The sequence below is a fragment of the Lepidochelys olivacea genome, assembly GCF_965140295.1.
Source record: "Lepidochelys olivacea isolate rLepOli2 genome assembly, chromosome: 24".
In the NCBI taxonomy this organism is placed as follows: domain Eukaryota; kingdom Metazoa; phylum Chordata; order Testudines; family Cheloniidae; genus Lepidochelys; species Lepidochelys olivacea.
Window position 1 is genome coordinate 5,309,373 of NC_140434.1, and position 18,962 is coordinate 5,328,334.

Genomic DNA, 18,962 nt, shown 5'->3' on the forward strand with positions numbered 1-18,962 from the left:
GACATGCCACAGCTGAAATCTGTTTGTAAACACAGGAAGCCTTCAGAAGCGGGTGAAAGCCCCCATTCAGCACTTTTGCTTACGCTGTCTTCTTGGCATGGCCTAGTAAAGCACCACAAGTTTCAGGTGAAGACAAAGAGAAAATCGGTTAGTAACACTGACCCCTTATGCCCTCCTCTGCTTTCCAAAGGAATAAAATCACCTTTAAAGCACACTGGCTTTCCAAGGCCTTTCATCTGAGCAACAAGGCTGCTGGCTGCAAAATGATCTAAGCTGCAAAGTGGATGAATCCTGTGGGATTCATACTGGTCTGAAACCAAAACGGGACATTTTGCAATTCTGGTATGATGCGTTATGCTGGGAAATCTGCAGGTATTGCAAATGGTTATGTTTTCAAATGGTCCATTCATAGTACACTATTAATAACCAGTTATAGCAGCTTCTTGTCAGGCCAAATTAAAAAGAGCTGGACAGAGACCAGTGGGTTAAACACATTACTTGCATAGTTGCTGGTTCAAGTGGATGGGGACATCTGGTCTGAAAATACAGGGACACAGATCAACAGAGATGGAACTTCTACCCGGTGCTTCGTGATCTTTATAGCAATGTGCTTTTCATTTATAGGTATCAGTGTTACCAGAAGTCAGATGGAGGATCCGTAGAGAGGGTGCAGGAGAGAGGTTTGTAAATTTACCTCGCAGGAAACAAAGGGAGCTGATTCCAGCATCTGCACAGCTATTGCCTTCCCTTCCTTTATGGATGCTGTTGTACTGACTGAAAGGCACAGAACAGTCCATGAGCCAGCTCCTGATGACACTGACTTGCAGTGACCACTGCATTTCCCCCTCCTGCTCCTAGGGACTACATAAGCTCTGCAAACCCCTCGTTTTACACAGAAGAAGCTGAGTCCGAGAGCAACTGAAGAGACCGTTGATAAGCTTAAGAAAATCCTCTGTATCCCCTCCTCCCCCAACATCCCACTGCAAAATAACGAAGAGGAATTAGGGACCGTTTGGAGAGGTTTTCAGGTCCGATTTGTCTCTTGAGTCTCAGCAGGCTCGAGCCAAATCAACAACCCTTGCCACTGTCTAAGCATCCAATGCAGCTCCATTACGACTACCAGCAACTAGCCTGGATTGCATTCAACCTGTACCCTCCCCTGCACAGAGACCTAATGCTGGGGGCGGGGGTCATTTAGGAGGAGGAATGAATCCTTTCCTCAGATTCTCTCAAACAGCCCAAGCTAGACCTATCATGGCTCACAAAAAACGCAACAAGTACAAAAGCAAGGAATGCACACCAAACTCCTAGCGGGATAGGGAAGGTTTCCGTCTGGTGCTTTTCTCTACAGGCAATAATCACTTTGCACTCCCCCCAGTATGGAAAGGGCCGGAGAGGAATAAATATATTTGTTCCTAAAACTTTTTTTTTGCTTTTCTGTTTAAAAATAGCATCATCATTTCCTTGTTCTCTTTAATTCTTTAACATTTGAAGAGGATGCAGAACCCCAAAGGAACTCCACTTTTTTAAATATGTATATATATATATATGTGTGTGTGTGTGTGTGTGTATATATATATATATATATATGTATACACACACATACATACATACACACACACACATATATGCTAAGAATTAAAAGAAAGAAGATGGAAAAATTAATTAAAAAGGTGTTCATTTTCCTATCACCAGATTCCCAACAAAGAGCACTCTTTGGAACTTTGTCCCCAGCCCCGGAGGCTAGCCCCTTCTGTGTTCCATTTCCACTGCCGTGGTTTTGGCTTGTTTAAATAAAGTACATACAGGGAGCTGCCTGACTATTGGGGACGACCAAGCAGGGGGATGAACGACTGCCCGTCTCTCGCCCATCCCTGCCGACCGGGAGAAGGGGAGATCTCTTCTTGGCCTCGCTGAGGTGTCTCTCTTCTCAGAGCAGTTGGCGCTGTTGGAGATGTACAGTCGTCTGTTCGTGGTGTGGGTTGTGGGTGTTTTGTGTGCGTGCCGGAACTGGATTTGTTTTTCTCATGGTTGCTGCTGCTGCTTCTTCGTGTCAAGTCTCGCCTGTGTTTTGTTTCCTTCGTTCAGACACCGCGCGTTCTGAGAGGGGGAGAGAAAGGTACACCAACCCGATGCCCTTCTGACCATCAGCCCATCTCCTTCCACTGCTTGTAGAACTCCAGAACATTTTTTATTTCTACACTGGCACTGGCTGCTGCCTGGATAGCAGACTGGAGACAAAAACAAGACAATCACACACAGAGGGAATTTTTTCCTGCATTGCCAAGACAGCAGACTGGATGATACTATCCGTGTAGGCACTTACATGACCACCCATCACCATGGGATGGTATTAGCCTCAACACCCTTGTGTGAGAGAGTGTGTTATCCTTCAGTCCCAGAGTGATTAAATGACTCACTTTAAGTTCCACATGGAACATGTGGCAAAGCCAGGAAATGAACCCAGGTCTCCTGAGCCCCAGTCCAGTGCCTTCACCACAAGATCAACCTCCCTCCTCAGTTTAAAAGCTCTTTCCTTTCCCTACTGCCAATGGAAGGAGAATTTTTATTTTATTAGGTAGTTCAGAGTTAGATTTTTATTTTTCCTTGACTCTGTGTGTGGGGCAGGGGAAGACATCAGTAAAATATCATGGAACGTTGGCATGGGAAAAGCCCACTGGTCTCCCAAAGTAATCTATCGTCCAACCACCACAATAGAGTCTCCAGAACTTTGTCCACCAAATTTAAATCTCCTAAGGAACGGGGCTTTTTGACTGAGGCTGACTGAGCTCAAAGTTGGGAAACATTTCCTGACAGCCTTCTCAAATTCTCTGTCATTTTTTTCTCTAATTACATGAAATTCCGCCCCTTTGGCCCACCCTGAACAATTCCTGTACACAACATGGAACTATGTTTTTAGAAGTTTTGCTGTTTTCCATCCTCAAGAGCACAAGATCAGTGACAAGAGAAGAACCTGGAAAAGGGGCACACTTTATTCCTTATATAGGAAGCCACAGCTCTTCCAAAGGGGGCACAGCCTAAACAGAGGCTGAGATTTTCAAAGCAGAGAAGGGGATATAGACATACAATTGCCATTTCAATTGATGGGAGTTGGGCGTCTAGGCAGCTTTGAAAATCTCAGCAAAAGTGCCCATGCAGAACCAAAACCGTCGGATTTGTATTCACCCCAGGGCCCCTTTACGCTGCTCAGACATCATAAAGGGGCTTTAAAATGGTGTAAGTTACAGTTATGCCCATTCCAAAGACCCCTTTGCGCTACCAGTATAGTGTAAAGACGCCCTACTGCAAACAAAAATAAGGGCCACGATTTATAACCCAGGCTTGTGGAAAAAGAGTGCACTTACTAGCCCAGGCAGAAAATACACTTGCAGAAAGGATGCTGATGATGAAAGGAGTTTTTTCCCTTACCTGGGGTCAGGAAGGATTTTGTCAGTTGTTGTAACCCAGTTACCTTATTCTGAGACACTGACCTGCATGGGTGCAGAGAATTTGCTTGGATCATCCGGCTGAAAGCCAGTTATGATGGTAACCATCCCTGTGGTGTCATCCTCTCCGTTCCCTTGGGACACAGTCAGCTGTTTGCAGCTGTCCAATATTTTATAGAGGTTCCTGTCACATTGATGTAAGAAAAATCAAATCGCTATTTGTGTCTGTGCAAACAGATACTGATTTCACTTATCCACAAAAGCATAAGTTTATACAGCTGCAGGGCAAGCTTCATCCTAGCAGTGCAGTGTCTCTCAACCCCATTATTTGTATTAAAAGTAGCACTGAGAGGCCCTGAGATCATGACCCCACATGCACACCCATAATATGAGAAAGTCACAGCCCCAACTGTCTTTTAATCTAAATAGACAAGACAGACAAAGGGCAGGAGGGAAACTGAGGAAGAGATAAAGGAAGTGACTTGCCCAGCAGTCTAGTGGCACAGATGAGAATAGAACCCGGAGTCCTGAGTCCCAGTGGGACTAGTTGCATGAGTATGGGTTGCCAGATTTGATCCTCCTCCAGTAGATAAGACACTGGACCTCACAGCCCCTTTGTTTTGCAGGTTTAAAACAATCTGAAGAATAGGATCAAATCTAGCAACCCAAATTTATGTAACTAGTCCCAAAGGTGGCACCTCATCCCAAAACCCACCTGGCACGCATGTAATGAGAAAGTAAGAACTCCAAAGGTTGTGCTAAGCTGTAACCTTACCAGGCATCTAAATCCTGTCTCTTCAGTTTATGCCTCTCAAAGTTTTTCCCAACATCTTTCTGGCAACGAATGTACCTGAGGAAAGAGCAGATTTGCTGAGTCCACATGGAGGTTACTAAAAGGGAAAATGTCAATATTTTAAAGCAAAGGAAGTTGTATGATTCTAAGCATGTTGGTTTCCTTGATACTGCTGGATGTTTACCAAAAGCAGGTGCTGCCCTTTCACCCAGCTTGCATAGGTCCCATTTGAAGTTCCTCATGGCTTTCTCTAGTCTCAACTAACCTAAATAATTTGATGTTCCTTCAAATGTAGATACCTCACTGTTTGCACATCACCAGATCAGTGGCATGTAAAGTGCCATCAGCCCTAACACAGATTTCTGGGTCATGACACCATTAACCTTCTGACATTTTACAAGCTGACCATTTATTCCTAATCTTTGTTTTCTGTTTCTCAGCCAATTTCTAATCCATAACAGTACTTTGCCTCTCACCTCATGACTCCTTAGTAGCCTCTTGTGAGAAACTTTGTCAAAGACTTTCTAAAGATCAAATAGATTAGAACACGCAGTTTTCCTTTATCCAATGTGTTGACTCAGTGCACGCGAGTAGACCAGAGAGGAACAATTTCCAGCATCACCCCAGTGGCCTTTTTCTAAAGATAGGACCAGACAGTGGCAAATATCGGACCGCTGACATAAAACCTGATTTTAAGGAAAGTTTGCATATTCTGTTAGCCACTCAGCCGCTTCGTTCTTAAGGGGATTTGATTACATTCTATATGCTTGAAATTCTGTTGGAAAAACCATTCCCCAATTCCTGTCCTAAAATGCTGTGCATCAATAAGCAGCTGCAACTTCCCACACCAGAAGTGGCTGCATTTCATTACTAAGTAACGTGGTCCCTACAGGTACACAGAGATGGTCAGACAGTCGTGTGTTTTGGGATCCATCCATGAACCACATTAAATCATTGTGCTGTCAGTGCCCTCTTCGTACTGCCCTGGTATACGTTTAACTGTGCCCATTTCCCATTCTGTTCTTATTCTGTGTTCTATCTGAACAAAACACCATTTATTTGAAGGACTTTTTCTACATAAGAAACAGATACATTTATTTTAAAACCAAAGGGAAAGGGTATTTACCTGTTTCCCTTTTTAAATTCTGCCTCTAAATATCGGATGCTGTCGCGAGCGCCTGCATTCTCCTTTTTCAGGAAGTCTAAACCATCAATCACTAATAAAAAACAGAAGTGAGAAAGTTAGTTTGCTCGTGCCTTTTGCAGGTTAATCCTACATGTGGCATGAACTCTAGGAGCTGTGGAATTGCCTCTGGCAGGTGGCAATAACTTTATGCTGCTGCTAAATACAAACTAATCAGCTGCTGACCTGGACCTTTCTCCAGTTATTAGCTGATGAACCATGTTAGACTCCAGCCTGAGCTACAAATAAAACGGCCAAAGAAGGACCTATGCAATGATTTTCAGCTGCTACTCCTGAGGCAAGGAGCCTTTTTCAGTAAAACATAAATCTAATTAGTGCTGGGAGTAAGCACTGAACTCACAGCCCTTGGGAATAGGATCCTCTAGCCACAAAACAGGGCAGGTCAGGCTCCTCTATAATGTCCCAACATTGCTCTAACTCTGACCTGAAGAGCTCACCTTCCTAGGGGTAAACAGGAAGATCAACTTCCATGAAACATTAAGTCCTTGATCTCTGCTGAGAATGCAAACAAGGGTGCCAATGAATGCCAGCTGTGGCCAGTGGTTTGAGATGTGGACATTTATTTATAAAGTGTCGTGAATATACATGGGGAACTATGCAAAACAGAGAGAGAGTCCCTGCCCCAAAGACCTTGCAATCTATAGGAAAACCAACATGGGATAGAAGTTCTGGTGCAGGAAACCAATACAAGGAGGATTTATGGAAGAAACAGGATTTAAGGAGTGGGGTCTGAAGAAGGAAAGGGGGGTGTACGGCAGACAAGAACAGGTTGTTCTAAGTTCACAGGGTATTACAAAGTGATGCACAAAGTTGGGGGGGAATATGTAGTATTTATAGCTATTTTCATCCTCAAAGCCCTTCACAAACATTAAGGAAATGGGAACTTGCCCACCACCTCATTTCACACAAATCACAAAAACAGCCACCACAAATCAGGCAAGGCACATAGCAATGTGGGCTGAACCCGAGGTAATTTGGTTGTCATAAGACTGAATAGATTCCCCCAGCACACCAGCTAAGCCAACCATTCTCCAAAGCTCTGCAACACAGGGGCTGTCTTTGCCTCAGCTTTCTAAGAGTCACTAACCTCCTTGCACATTTATACAAGAACACTGGACAAGTTTTGCAGGGGAAATCCAGACACCAGTGTTCCCTCTGACCTACTGGAGGTTGCTGAGCTACTCATGAACCATGGGCCCGATTTCCAACAGAGCTCAGCACCTGACACCCACCTCCTGTTCTCAGCCGGGGGACAGAGAGGATTCTCCATTGTTCTCAAAGGGAGCGTGACTCTCTTGAAAGCCTTTGGGCTTGAACTCCTTCAAAACCACACATGCAAACAGGAGCCTAATTGTACCTGTTCGAGGGATGATGATGATGAACCTGCCGCTGGTAGCTAACTGCCGGATGATGTTGAGGTGCTGGCAGAGAGCTTGGGTGTCTGGGACAAGATAAGGAGACATGGCAGACTGAGCTTTGGGCTGTTGGAGACTCCCCTCCAGCTGAGAAACCTCCAGCTGAAACAGGATAGCAGCAATACCAGATTAGGAATTCATGCAGAAACAGAAAGAGTGATGGTCCTCCTGTCATGTGCAGCCCAGCCCCTCCACTTCCCCAATCGCATGGCATGAGCCCGCCTGATCCTGACAAATGTGTTCCCTGGGCCAGCGGATGGTGAAAACTCTCCCAAGGAGAGGTATAAATTCCCTCTCAGCCTCAAATCAGGCCGTAAATTCGACTTTCTGCATCTGAGCAAGAATCACCTTGGTTAAGGGTTCCTGCCTGTACTGAGTCATCCTTGGTGCCTGAGTAGACTGACCGTTTTTATCTGTCACTCCATTAATGTGGCATCTACACAAACTCCACATACCTCTGAATATTTCCATGAGCCAGACCTTTTATTCCTTTCTTGACAAAAATAAGCTGTTCAAAGAGTCTCCCTATCTTTACAGAGAGCATATATAACATGTACAGCACACATCTGGTATATACCTTTATGGAGTTCTCCAAATCTGTACTCACAGGGGCACCTAATGGTGATGATACACCTTGTGTTTGTACAGTGCCTTGCATCTCAATATCCCAAACGACTGACTAACGTCTTACCAAAGGCCCTTGAAATGCGTATACCTGTTTCCAGAGGGGTAAACTGTGACAGAATGGGAGATCTTTGCTAAGGTCACAGAGCAATTGAGGAGCTGGGCTGGAAATAGGACCCAGGAGTCCTGATTGTTAGTACCCCTGCTCTAACCACGCCTCAAATCAGACAGTACTGTTTTAAGAGGCAGATCTCTACAGTTTTTATTACACTAGGTCAAAACAGAGGGGCTGACCTGTTTGGGGTTTTTTAAGAATGAGATGTGAACAATTATGACCAGAAAATGATTTTTCCATAAGTGTACCAAATAGAAGATTGGCAGGCCAGGTTCATTCATGCGCTTGGACATTTAACTCTAAGTTAACAGACCTGGTGGTTTAGTTGAGAGCTGGGATCTCATACCTGCAGTCGGAGCTGAGCCATGTCTCTCATTAACCTGTTCCGACGAGCTTCCTCCGCAGCCTAGTTTTAAAAATAGAGTTAAAAATAAAATTAGCAGGAAGAGTGTGGGCTAGTGATTAGCATGTACTTCCAGAAAGGTACTGAGAAAAGGGGAACAAATCGCTCAAGGGACTGGTAAAGGGAGAGAAACTGTTTGCCTCCAGGTCACCAGCTTGAATCCAACCCAAGCCAACCAGGACAGTTGTTACCATCTGAGGGTGGCTTGTATGAAATGAGCGGGTACAAAAGTCCCCATCATGATTGGCCCACCTTGTCAGCTGTCTCAGCCGATGGGAGAGGAAGAATGGATTACCATCCCCCTCTGGGGAGGGCAGAGGCAAATTTTGGTGGGGCAGCATGGAAAAAAAGCTTGGTTCTGCCAATTCTTAAACTGTGTCTTCTCTGTACAACAAACTTTGGTCCTCCAGAGCTGCAAATCTGGGATGGAGTTTTTCCCATGCACAAAGACTACACAATAATGATTTGCCAGGGGGTGGGGCAGCTCTCTAGAGCCAATTCCCTGCATTACACTGGGGGACAATGCTTGTGGCACATTCATTAGCACGCCAGATTATCTATGACTTTTCATTCACAACTTGGTGGGGCGGATTATCCTCTTACGAAACAGCAAGACTGAACAGGAACAGACTTTTGTCCCTAGATGCACTTTGCTCCTGGCAAGCAGCTTTCCCAAGAGGAATGTGGCCAACCTCTTCTCTCACTAGGCACTGAAAGTGTGTCAATTATGAGCCATTACCGAGCTTGTTCAGGAACACACGGCCAGGCAGAGGAGCCAATGGCAACATTAGTCTGGGATGCCAGCATGTCACAGACCAGAGCATCAGCCCCTCTGAGGGTACGTCTACAATGCCTGCAGCGCTGTGAGGTGGGCAGCGTAGTCACGCTTTATTGCTGGGGAGAGCTCTTCCGGCAATAAAAAAATAACCACCCTGAATGAGCGGTGGTAGCTTGATCGGCATTCCTGGTGATAAAGCGCTTTTCAGTGTTAAAATTTTTGCCGCTCAGGGGGGTGTTTTTTCATGCTCCTGAACGACTAAAGCGTCAGTGCTGAAAGTGGCCGTGTAGACAGCCTAAGACTCTTCCAACTCACCATGCGGAACTGGGCCTGGGCCTGATGCAGCAAGTTGTCCTGCTCAGACTGAGCGATGCTAATGAAGATCCCGACCTCCGAATTAAACTGCAGGATGCTGCCTTGCAAGTGGGTGATGAAGTGGCCAAAGCTGCGGATGCAGCAAATACGGATCACGGACTGCAAGGAAGGAGATGGTTTGACATGAGATGTACCACACCCCCCTGGCAGCAGCCTGCGCTAGCTGGGAAGCTGGAACCTAAACTTTTAGAAAAAGGTGGAAATGACTAAACACACACACACACTCACACAGTGAAAAATTCTGTGAATGTTCCTGAAGATGCAGGACATGATAATTCTTTGGAGAAAATAAATGGGGTCGGGGTGCAGGAAGTCAGCCAGAGTGCTTTGAAATATTTGCAGTCAGGGTTTTCAAACAGAGAACAATGACATCTGGCTTTTCAGAGCAATCTGTGCTGGCCAGTTATCCCATCGTTGGAACCTGAGTCGTCATCTCTCTGAAGAGGGGTGACATAACTAACAGGACAGCTAAGCAGGCTTTAGTAAAAGGAGGGACTGTACTCGGCTTTGGATTGTTGTAACTTGCCTCAGAGTTTCTCCACAGAGCACCAAAAGCATGAGGAGACATCCAGGAATTCATCCCCGGGCTTCCTCAGCTGGAATCTTACATTTTTAAAAACGCAGCTCCCAGATCAAAGGCCATAACATTCCCTTAAAAATCAGGTAGCAAAGGTGGACAAATGTTAATGTGCTCTAAGTCATCAGGTAGTTCAGAGATTGCCGTAGCAAAATTAGATGGACCACTACTCTCCTGACTTTCTCCCTAAACGTCTCACCTTCCCCTATGCAGTAATGATGATCTTAGCCCTTTTTACTCTGCAGCTGGGCTGACAATTAAAGCCATTCTGGGCATGAGTATGGCACAATGCCAATTCTTCTGCCACTGCCAGTCATCGTCACTGACACAGGGCTAAAGGAGATAGCCTGCAAACGGTTCAAGACTCGTCCCAACTGATTTATCCAGACAAGGAGGGTGAGGGGTTAAACACAGCAAAGAAACCCATAGGTAGCAGCTCTGCGTTGCTTTGAGGGGAAAGGGAAGTTTCTGGACACTGCCTGGGCGATGGAGCTAGAAGCAATGTGAATCATCCTGAGGTTCACAAAGGTATTTCAGTTCGGGGCACACTCTCTCCCACAATAAAACTAGACTCTCCTCCTGTGTTGCTAGGATAAGGAAAAGTTTCTATCAAGACAAGTTTAGCTGGTAGCAAGAATCCAGGGCTCGCCTATCCTCACCTCCTCCACCGCTGAGAGTATGGGTCTGTCCTGCTCAAAGTTAAACCTCTTGTGTGCATTTTTCAGAGGGGGCAGGTTACGGAGCGCCACGTCTTCTGGAAGCAGCAAGCTGGTGCTCAAGTCTGGAAGTTCACAGCCAATCAGCAAGTCCTTGACCTCGTTACCAAGAGCCAGGCCTAGATTGTTGGGGGGAAATAGAGTAAGATGTGACTGATCATCACTGATGCCAGGACAGCTGAGGTCCGAAGTCTTATGCTGTGCTTTATGTTCTTCAAAGTTCAAGCATTTTGGTCATACGGGAATGTCTATGGCATGCTACCAGTTTCCATTAAGGTTTGAGCCAGTCAATCAAGTACCCTGCTTTAGTACAGTTTGACTCCATCCACACTAGCTAACCAAACCATGGGAGGTAACTAACTTGAATCATGATTCAACACAACAGAGGCTAAGGTAGACATGGCCTTACTCATATTCCATCATCCTTGTAAACCAAGTTGCATTAGTTACTCTCACCTTGCAGGATAATGAGCTATAAGCACCACTGATAACTAGGTTTGAAAAATAAGGAGTTGAATCTGTGCAGGGAGCATTGTTTGTTTGTTTGTTTGGAGGATAATGATACGGGATGGGCTCCAACGGTACCTGGTTCCTTCAGTTCTCCAGCAGAAGGCAGAAGGTTCAGAAGCACGGACAGTCTGTTCCATAGACTCTGGGAGCTCTGGAAGAAGGAAAAAAAAAAAGGCTGCAAAATAAATCAAGTCATGCAAATCTTCAAGTCAAGATAGATGCAAATAATTATGAGGATACTTTGTACTTTGATAGCACCTTCCAGAGACTTCAAAGCACTTTGCAAATAATTAAGCCTCAACATCCTGTGAAGTAGAGATTAGTTTAATTTGATAGACAGGGAAACCAAGGCAGAGAGGCAAGGATGACTTGTTCAAAGACACAACAAGACACTAACAGAGTCAAGAATAGAATCTCTGGCCTATGGATGCCCAGTCTCCTGACCTAGCCAGCAGGCCACCTAACCAGCAGTTGCCTCTACATCCACCCTCTCATTTTTTTGGCGAGTTGTTGAAACAGACAGAAGACTCAATAGCAATCGTGATAGATGATCCCTGTGTCTAGATGTGGGTTTGTCTCATTCTCATGGCTTCTAGGTCAGGGCTATTTAATAACCCTGAATCCCCTGTTCCCCCATCACCAAAACGTATTTGTAGGGTAGAACCTAACAATAACATAGTTATAAAAGTGAGAGGAAGTAATTTGATTATGAATAATACATTTCATCCCAAGAGATCCCAAACTGCTTTACAAACTTAACACACTGATTTGCAAACCATGCACAGAGATCACTACCCCCATCACTGAGTTGCTGTTGAATCTATGGTGCAACATGGGATCTGTTTAACAATACACATTAAAGTCACAATCATTATTTATGCCAGGAAGGGACAAACAATGTATCCACCTGAATCTACAGGGAGGCTTATCACAATATAATCACCCAAGCTGACACTTAAGAGACGCTGTCATTAACAGTGTACATTTAAACAAAACCCCCACACCTGGGCACACATGATGATGAGGTCAGTGTTGGTTCTCAACCAGTCCAGGAACACCTTGACAGTCGGAAGCAGGCCCTCATTGGTTATGATCTCTAGTTTCTCTTGGAGGGATCTCTCGTTCCGACAGGATTTGTTACTGGTGATGCTCTCTTCAGAGTCGGACAAGTCATCTGAAACAACAACGAAAAGAGCAAAGATACCCTGCATTAAATATCAAGTGGAGATCTGGTAAGAAACCATATTGGCATTTGCACAGCGAGTCACCATTGGAGTGGGAAGGGAAAGATGCTTCAACTTTCCCTGCTTCATCCGCACACACCCACAACAGTAGTTTACTGATTGGTGTAACTATCTCTTGGAAGGCAGCAGGCTCATCATGCTGACCAGTATAGTCTCACTGTGTCCTTGTACTCTCCTGTCTGTTCGCTTATCCATCTGTTCTCTCTTCTCTTACACTTAGATTTCTCCTTGGGGCAAGGTCCGCCTTTTGTTCTACATTTGTACAGCCCCTACCACTAGGGGGTCCTGGTCCATCTCTAGATCTCTAGGCACTACAGTAATCAAATAATAAAAGTAATAATAAACTAGTGGCTAGAAGAACAGCTGACACACCTGGGAGCAATTCCCAACTTCCCCATACTTGCTGTGTTATCCTAAGCAAGTTAGTGACCCTCTGACCCTCCCTGCCTATCCTTTCTTCAGTGGGGACAAGAATGCTTCTTTATTCCACCTGCATCAAGTGCCGTGATATCCTTATCCGTTGACTTACCTTATGCTTCTTGTTCCGGTGGAGTACCAAAGTCCACGGGAGAGTGATCGGCGGTTGATTTAGCGGGTTTTCACATTGCTGCACATCGGTCACCCCTCTGCCCTCCCCCCCCAGCCCCTGGAAGTGGGAGACAAGCCCTGAGGCTCTGTCTAGACTAGGATTTAATGGTGTGGCATTAGATCATGTTAGCTAACTTGATCTATCCCTTTCTAAATATCCAGATTTAGCATGCTAGAGTACAACTTGCCTTTTCTTGACTAGAGTTTTAGAAGGTGTTAGTTAGCTCAAGCTAGTTAACATGATCTCACACTGTACCTTTAAATCTTAGCCTAGGCAAAGCCTGAGTCCTTCTCAGAGTTGCACTCCCATGGAAACTAGGTTTGAGCTCGATGCAAAATGCTTCCTTGCTCCCGGATATAAGGGAAGCTGGAAGGAGTGACTAACAAACAAGACCAGACTGGCCCAAGTGGTTTATCTGAAATACAGACAATGCACTTGTATTATATCATCTCTTTTTCTATCTGTTCTCTCCCAGAACATTACTTTGTTTGAATAATACATGTCACTGAATAGCTTTAAGAAATCTGCAGTGCCATCTACTGTGCATCAAAAGTTAGAATCTGGCCCTACAAACCTAAAGACTGATGTGATATTATGGTTGACAGTGTATAGAAATTGCCCCTAATGCCACATCTCTGCTCTTTGCATGTCACTCAGTCAAATCTGCTGACTTTTACTGACACAAACAAGTTTTCACTTCTGTGAACTCTGCAGAGCTCACCAAGCCAGTACAGCTAGGGGAGAGTCACCTGGATTCTATTTGCCTCATTCACCATTAACTTAATTGCCAGTTAAGTTCCAATCACAACATTTTTATGATTTAATAAGCAGTAAAACAGCCAAAATTTCAAATTCAGCTAGACTCTGCAGCACTAGCAATTGAACAGACCTTTAGCTTTGTGAGTGGAATGAATTTCATCAGGAAGCATTGACAAAAACACAGAACCCAAAACTAATTTTACAGATACGCTGGTGACTTTATATTTGCATTTAAACATTAATGGCCCATTTCTCCATTACCCTACACCTTGTGCAGGCATTTACACTAATGCTCTATGAAACACTTGCAAATCAGAACAGTAGCATTTTGTACATACTTTGCAATGGTATAAATGACTGTACAATGCAGGGCAACAGAGAAGAATGGTGCTAAGTCTGCTTTTCATACTACCACAGAAGTCAGAGATGAGAAAGACCTAGTCATAGAATCAGAGAATATTAGGGTTGGAAGGGACCTCAGGAGGTCATCTAGTCCAACCCCCTGCTCAAAGCAGGGCCAAACCCCAACTAAATCATCCAAATTTTTTTCCTTTTTGCCTCAGATCCCTAAATGGCCCCCTCAAGGATTGAACTCAAAACCCTGGGTTTAGCAGGCCAATGCTCAAACCACTGAGCTATCCCTCCCCCTAAAAGATTTAAAAAAATAAAATTAAAAATATATATAGCACCTCCTTGGAGCTGCAGACTCTCCCGCGTGGTGCTGTGAGGGTCCTTCTCCCAGCCGTGTGTGTCCCCAAGGTGCCCCAGTGCAGCTTGGAAAGCACCAGCCTCTCTGGACACCAGCTCCGAACGTAAGGTGGAGCCAGAGTCTCCGAGTGGGTTTGATTTTGAGGAGTGGTCCAGACGCTATGGTGCTGAGGGCTGTAGAAATGCCCCCATCCCTCCAGCAGCCTTCTCTGGAGTAGCCCCGGCACCTCCTATCTATCAGAACTGTTCCCTTTGAACAGGTTATAACAGCATTTCCCAAAGTTTTTAAAGTTGATCCCCCTTTTAAGAAAATGAAACTGACCTCAACTCTTTTGCTACCCTGCAATGCCTGGTCCACACTACAAAATTATGCTGGCATACTTATGTCATCTAGAGTGTGAAAAAATTCACAGCCCCTAGCCAACATGTGCCAGCAAAACCCCCACGCAGAAGCAACTATACATACAGAAGAGTGCTTCTATTAGCTTAGTTCAGGGAGGTGGTGTAGCTATCCCAGCAGAAGAACTCCTGCCACTTAGGCTGCATCTACACTAGGGAACTATGCCAGAACAGGCTCTGTAGTGTAGAGAAAGCCTTAATTTATACATCATCTCCACCCTGCAATCTAATCCTCTGCACCCCAAACTTTAGGAAATGCTGGTATAGATCTTCATAACACGACCTTTCCTCTCCTTTCTTACACGCTTTGAAGAGCAGCAAAGTGTTTAAATGTCAACACTGTTAACTCTCATTGGCATGTAAATCAGCACTCACTGAAATGAATAGGGCAGTTCAGACCACAGAGATACTATGTCAGGCTCTCTGAAAACTCAGGCAGACATCTCTGTACAAGTTACATTTGCTTCACATTTTGAAGGTTTTCTTCACAACAATAACAGCTAGAGACTTTAAAAATAAAAGATGACACTTTTGAGAACTAAGTTCCACTGATACCTCCTCAGTTTGTCCTTTGCATCCCACAGGGGAATACAGCCCATACTTTGGGAAACACACCGACTTATAATGTCCCTCCGTATTAATTAACAAAGCCCCTAAACACCCAGTTGGAAATATTATTGTGCCTATTGCACAGAAGCTTACAAACTATCTCAAACTAGTTCAATAAGTAAAGTTATTTCACTAAATTGTTCTGTGTTAACAGGTTAATCATCTTTTATTACGTCACACAGAAGTACTATACAACACTGTCCTGATGCACTGCCCTCTCGTTTTACGGTAACGTATGGATCTGGCCTTCCATGCATTAAGGGTGAAATTAATTCCTATGCAAACAGGCAGCCTATCCACCACTTAAGTCCCACTCTGGTGAAAACAGGGCTCTAAGGGACTTCAGTGTATCATGCTGACAAACAGTACCTCATTGTTCTCTCCCTATATCCATCTGTTGTCTCTTTTCTTACATTTAGATTGTAAGCCTCTTGGGGCAGGGACCATCTTGAGTCTGTACAGCACCAAGCACAACAGGGTCTTGGTCCACGACTGGGGCTCCCAGGTGCCACGGTGGTGCACAGTAATGCACTATAGTGTTGCACAGGGATAGATTTCACTCCTTGAGAAGACTGCTACTGCTCAATCATTTTCTACCCAGCTCTGTGTGTTCTTCCATGCCAGTAAAGATATAATTTGTAACCAAGTATTCATCCTTACCTTGCTCAGGGAAGCCGGGCTTCTCCACATCCCCATTGACACAAGGCTTGCTGTCCACTACCTGCTTCAAGGCAGCTGGTTCATGAGTTGGTTTCAAGAGGACGTTGCTGAAGGTGGGGGCCAAGCGAAAGCAGCGTTTGGTCTGGAACAGCTGTGTGGACATGGCCTGGAGGTTACTGGCTATGCTAGCTTCATTAGTGCCCATGGACCCTGGCCCATTGACTGCAGCATCTGAATTCTCAGTCTTGGAGACACTCAGGCTTTTAGAGTCCACCAGCCCGCTCCCCTCCATGCAGTTTTTTAAGGCCTCCTTGGCCCCATTTTTCATGCTTTTGGTTCGGCCGCATCCCTCCTCCCCTGGCTCGTCCTCCATATCCTCCAGGTCGGAACGGGATTCCTGGCTGTTCATGTCTGAGTCTGTCTCCACATCAAAGGCTGTCTCCACCTCCTCGTCGCTTTTCTCCGAGCCACTCTCCGAGCCATCGCTGCCCTTAGTGAAGTCCTGGCTGGAGTCAGAGTCGAAGCCCTCACTCAGATCACTCTCATCGACCTTCTGGGGATGGCGCCGGCGGCGCAAGCAGGAGAGACGGGAGTATTTCTTGCTCTTCTTGTTGTCCTTCTTCCTCTGCTCATCGCTGGGCCGGTGGTTGGCTAAGTCAGCATCTGCTTCCTTCTCAACGGAGTTCAAGGGCTCCCGGGTCTCTTGGTCATCTGCAAAAGACACCCGAAACAAAAAAACTTGACGTACAACCCAACCAGGTGGCCAATCCCAAGCCGGGGAAAGCGCTGGTGTCTCACTTCTATAGCAGCTTTCATCAGAGGATGTTTCAAGGCACCCTTGGGAGATAATCCCACTTTACAAATGCGTCAACGTAAGCACCAACAAGTGAAGTGATGTGAACTCCCTGACCAAGCCCCAATCGCACAGAAACAGACAAGTTTAATTACGGACAATTCCTTTACCTCCTAATGGCACTTACTAATCCCCAGATCCATTCAGTAGCCAGCAGCAGAAGTTTATCCTAGCAAATACAGGTGTTCCACCCAGTAGGACACTGGTTTAAATCCTGCTCAAGTTGTACCTAGCAAGTGAAAGCCACTTCCATTTGACGGCTGGTAGATGGGCAGCTAGTGTGAAATGAATGGACAGATCTCAATCCAGTTTCTAGTTATGGAATCCATATTATACAACCCACAAGGGCCTTAGACATGGAGTCTGTCCAGGACAAGACTGGAGTACACAAGCAGAAGTCTAAAGAAGCTTGTTTTAATATTGTTTGAGATGCACCTGATCAGTCATTACGTGGCTTCAGGTTTCAAGACTGCCACCCCAGTACAAAATTCATTTAAACACAAAACCACTTTCTCCCCAGCCCAACTTTCCAATGAAAGAGCCCACGCAGTTAACTACAGAGAAAATTTTACTTCTTAATGGGTCCTTAACAAGAGAGGAATACACACGTTTTACCAGAAGAAAACAAATTCACTGACTAATAAAAATGCAATCTTCTGCCAAGAATTCAGTCATCCGACCAGAGGCTAATTTGTCTTAGTTGAGATGCATTTAAAATAAAAATCTTGGTTTAAAAATAGGCCTGTATTTTACTTTCCAATTAAAATGTGTTGCATGCACTTCAGATTGCTGACAATATAGCAAAGGGGCAGGATACTTGCATGCATGTCAGAAGGTTTAAAATTAAAACGAACTGCTCCTCTCAGTAATCTTGGATTGAACTGGTCTAATCCACCTTTCTTATTAGACCGATAGCGCTCAGTGTCTTAAGATGCTTAATTCACCTTGTTTTATTTAAAACCAAGGCTGGGGGAGAATCTGCATCAACTATATAAACACAATAGCTTATTAAACAACACTGCAGTGCAGTGGTATGTGGGAATTTTCTCAGAGGAGTAGTCAAGACAGGTTGAAACATTTGACTAATTTTATAAGAAAGGAAGGAAGGAAGGAGAGAAGGAAAGAAAGCTGAAGTTAAATTCCTCTTCTGCAGGAATGAATGAACTACACAAGCATGCCATCATTCTAAAGTTATACAGCTATTACTGTTCAGACTAGTCTGTACATTATTCTGGATATGTTTGGTGTGTTCGGTGGAACTGCTTAAGGCCAGTGATTAAGACCCCAACACAACAACATTTAATTAAATTAACCTCCACCTATAAGCATAAGAGTTAAGTTATTCCCATCTTTAAATAGTGGTCATTACGTCATCCAAAATATCTCTGGCCACATACTGGAGAGTCCTGTTTAATATGAATCTTCAAGTACATTACTTGGGTCAAGAAAAATCTGAATGTCCATTTTTCTAAAGATAGTGATTGTGCAGAATTAACGAAGGGGCAGGACTTCAGCTTTCCCCGAAGCTGAATGGACTTGAAAGAAAATAAAAAGCCTGATCAATAGGCAACCTTGGAGACCAAAGACCTCCAGTTTATCCTACAATAATAGAAATGTAGGGCTGAAAGAGACCTCAAGAAGTCGTCAAGTCTAGCCCCATGCACTGAAGCAGGACCACATAAACCTAGAATCTCTCTGACAGGTGTTTTCCCACCTGTTCTTTAAAACCTCCAGTGATGGGGATTCCACAACCTCCCTACTTCAGTGCTTAATTATCCTTATAGTTAGAAAGTTTTTCCTAATCTCTAACCTAAATCTCCCTTGCTGGAGATTAAGCCCATTACTTCTTGCCCTACTTTCAGTGAACATGGAGAAGAGATACTGAAGAAGAATGAGCTGGAGAGAGATACAGAATGACTGTTCCAGACAACAGGGAAGGCGCCTTTTGCATGAACTGTAAGATCATGAAATGGGACAGGGGAGAGAAGTGCTAGATGAACAGAGGATGCAGGATTGGAAGGGGCCTGCTGGGTTGTCGAATCCAGTCCCCTTCTATAGCAGGCAACCTCGTCATATAAGCCCATTCATCAACTTATCAGAGGATGTAGCAAGAACGGCACAGACAAGATCCATGGGTTCAGCTGGAGCAAAGCCAATGGAGAGTTTTAAAAGCCATGCAGGACTC

The 18,962-nt window shown here is 44.8% G+C and overlaps 1 protein-coding gene across 2 annotated transcripts in view; it reads right to left on the reverse strand.

Annotated features, from left to right (window-relative positions):
- Positions 1-1,619: 1,619 nt before the first annotated feature.
- SMG5 (SMG5 nonsense mediated mRNA decay factor) overlaps positions 1,620-18,962 on the reverse strand; it is a 40,032-nt gene continuing 22,689 nt past the window's right edge. For both annotated transcript variants that reach the window (XM_084613251.1, XM_084613252.1), the window contains exons 12-22: positions 15,925-16,635; positions 11,961-12,130; positions 11,032-11,107; positions 10,390-10,565; positions 9,094-9,252; positions 7,944-8,003; positions 6,801-6,960; positions 5,366-5,456; positions 4,222-4,296; positions 3,492-3,630; positions 1,620-2,231 (exon numbers count right to left, since the gene is read on the reverse strand). In XM_084613251.1, the coding sequence (XP_084469377.1) occupies positions 2,148-2,231; positions 3,492-3,630; positions 4,222-4,296; positions 5,366-5,456; positions 6,801-6,960; positions 7,944-8,003; positions 9,094-9,252; positions 10,390-10,565; positions 11,032-11,107; positions 11,961-12,130; positions 15,925-16,635 (1,901 nt within the window). In that variant the 3' untranslated portion in view covers positions 1,620-2,147. The remainder of the gene's footprint in view (positions 2,232-3,491; positions 3,631-4,221; positions 4,297-5,365; positions 5,457-6,800; positions 6,961-7,943; positions 8,004-9,093; positions 9,253-10,389; positions 10,566-11,031; positions 11,108-11,960; positions 12,131-15,924; positions 16,636-18,962) is intronic.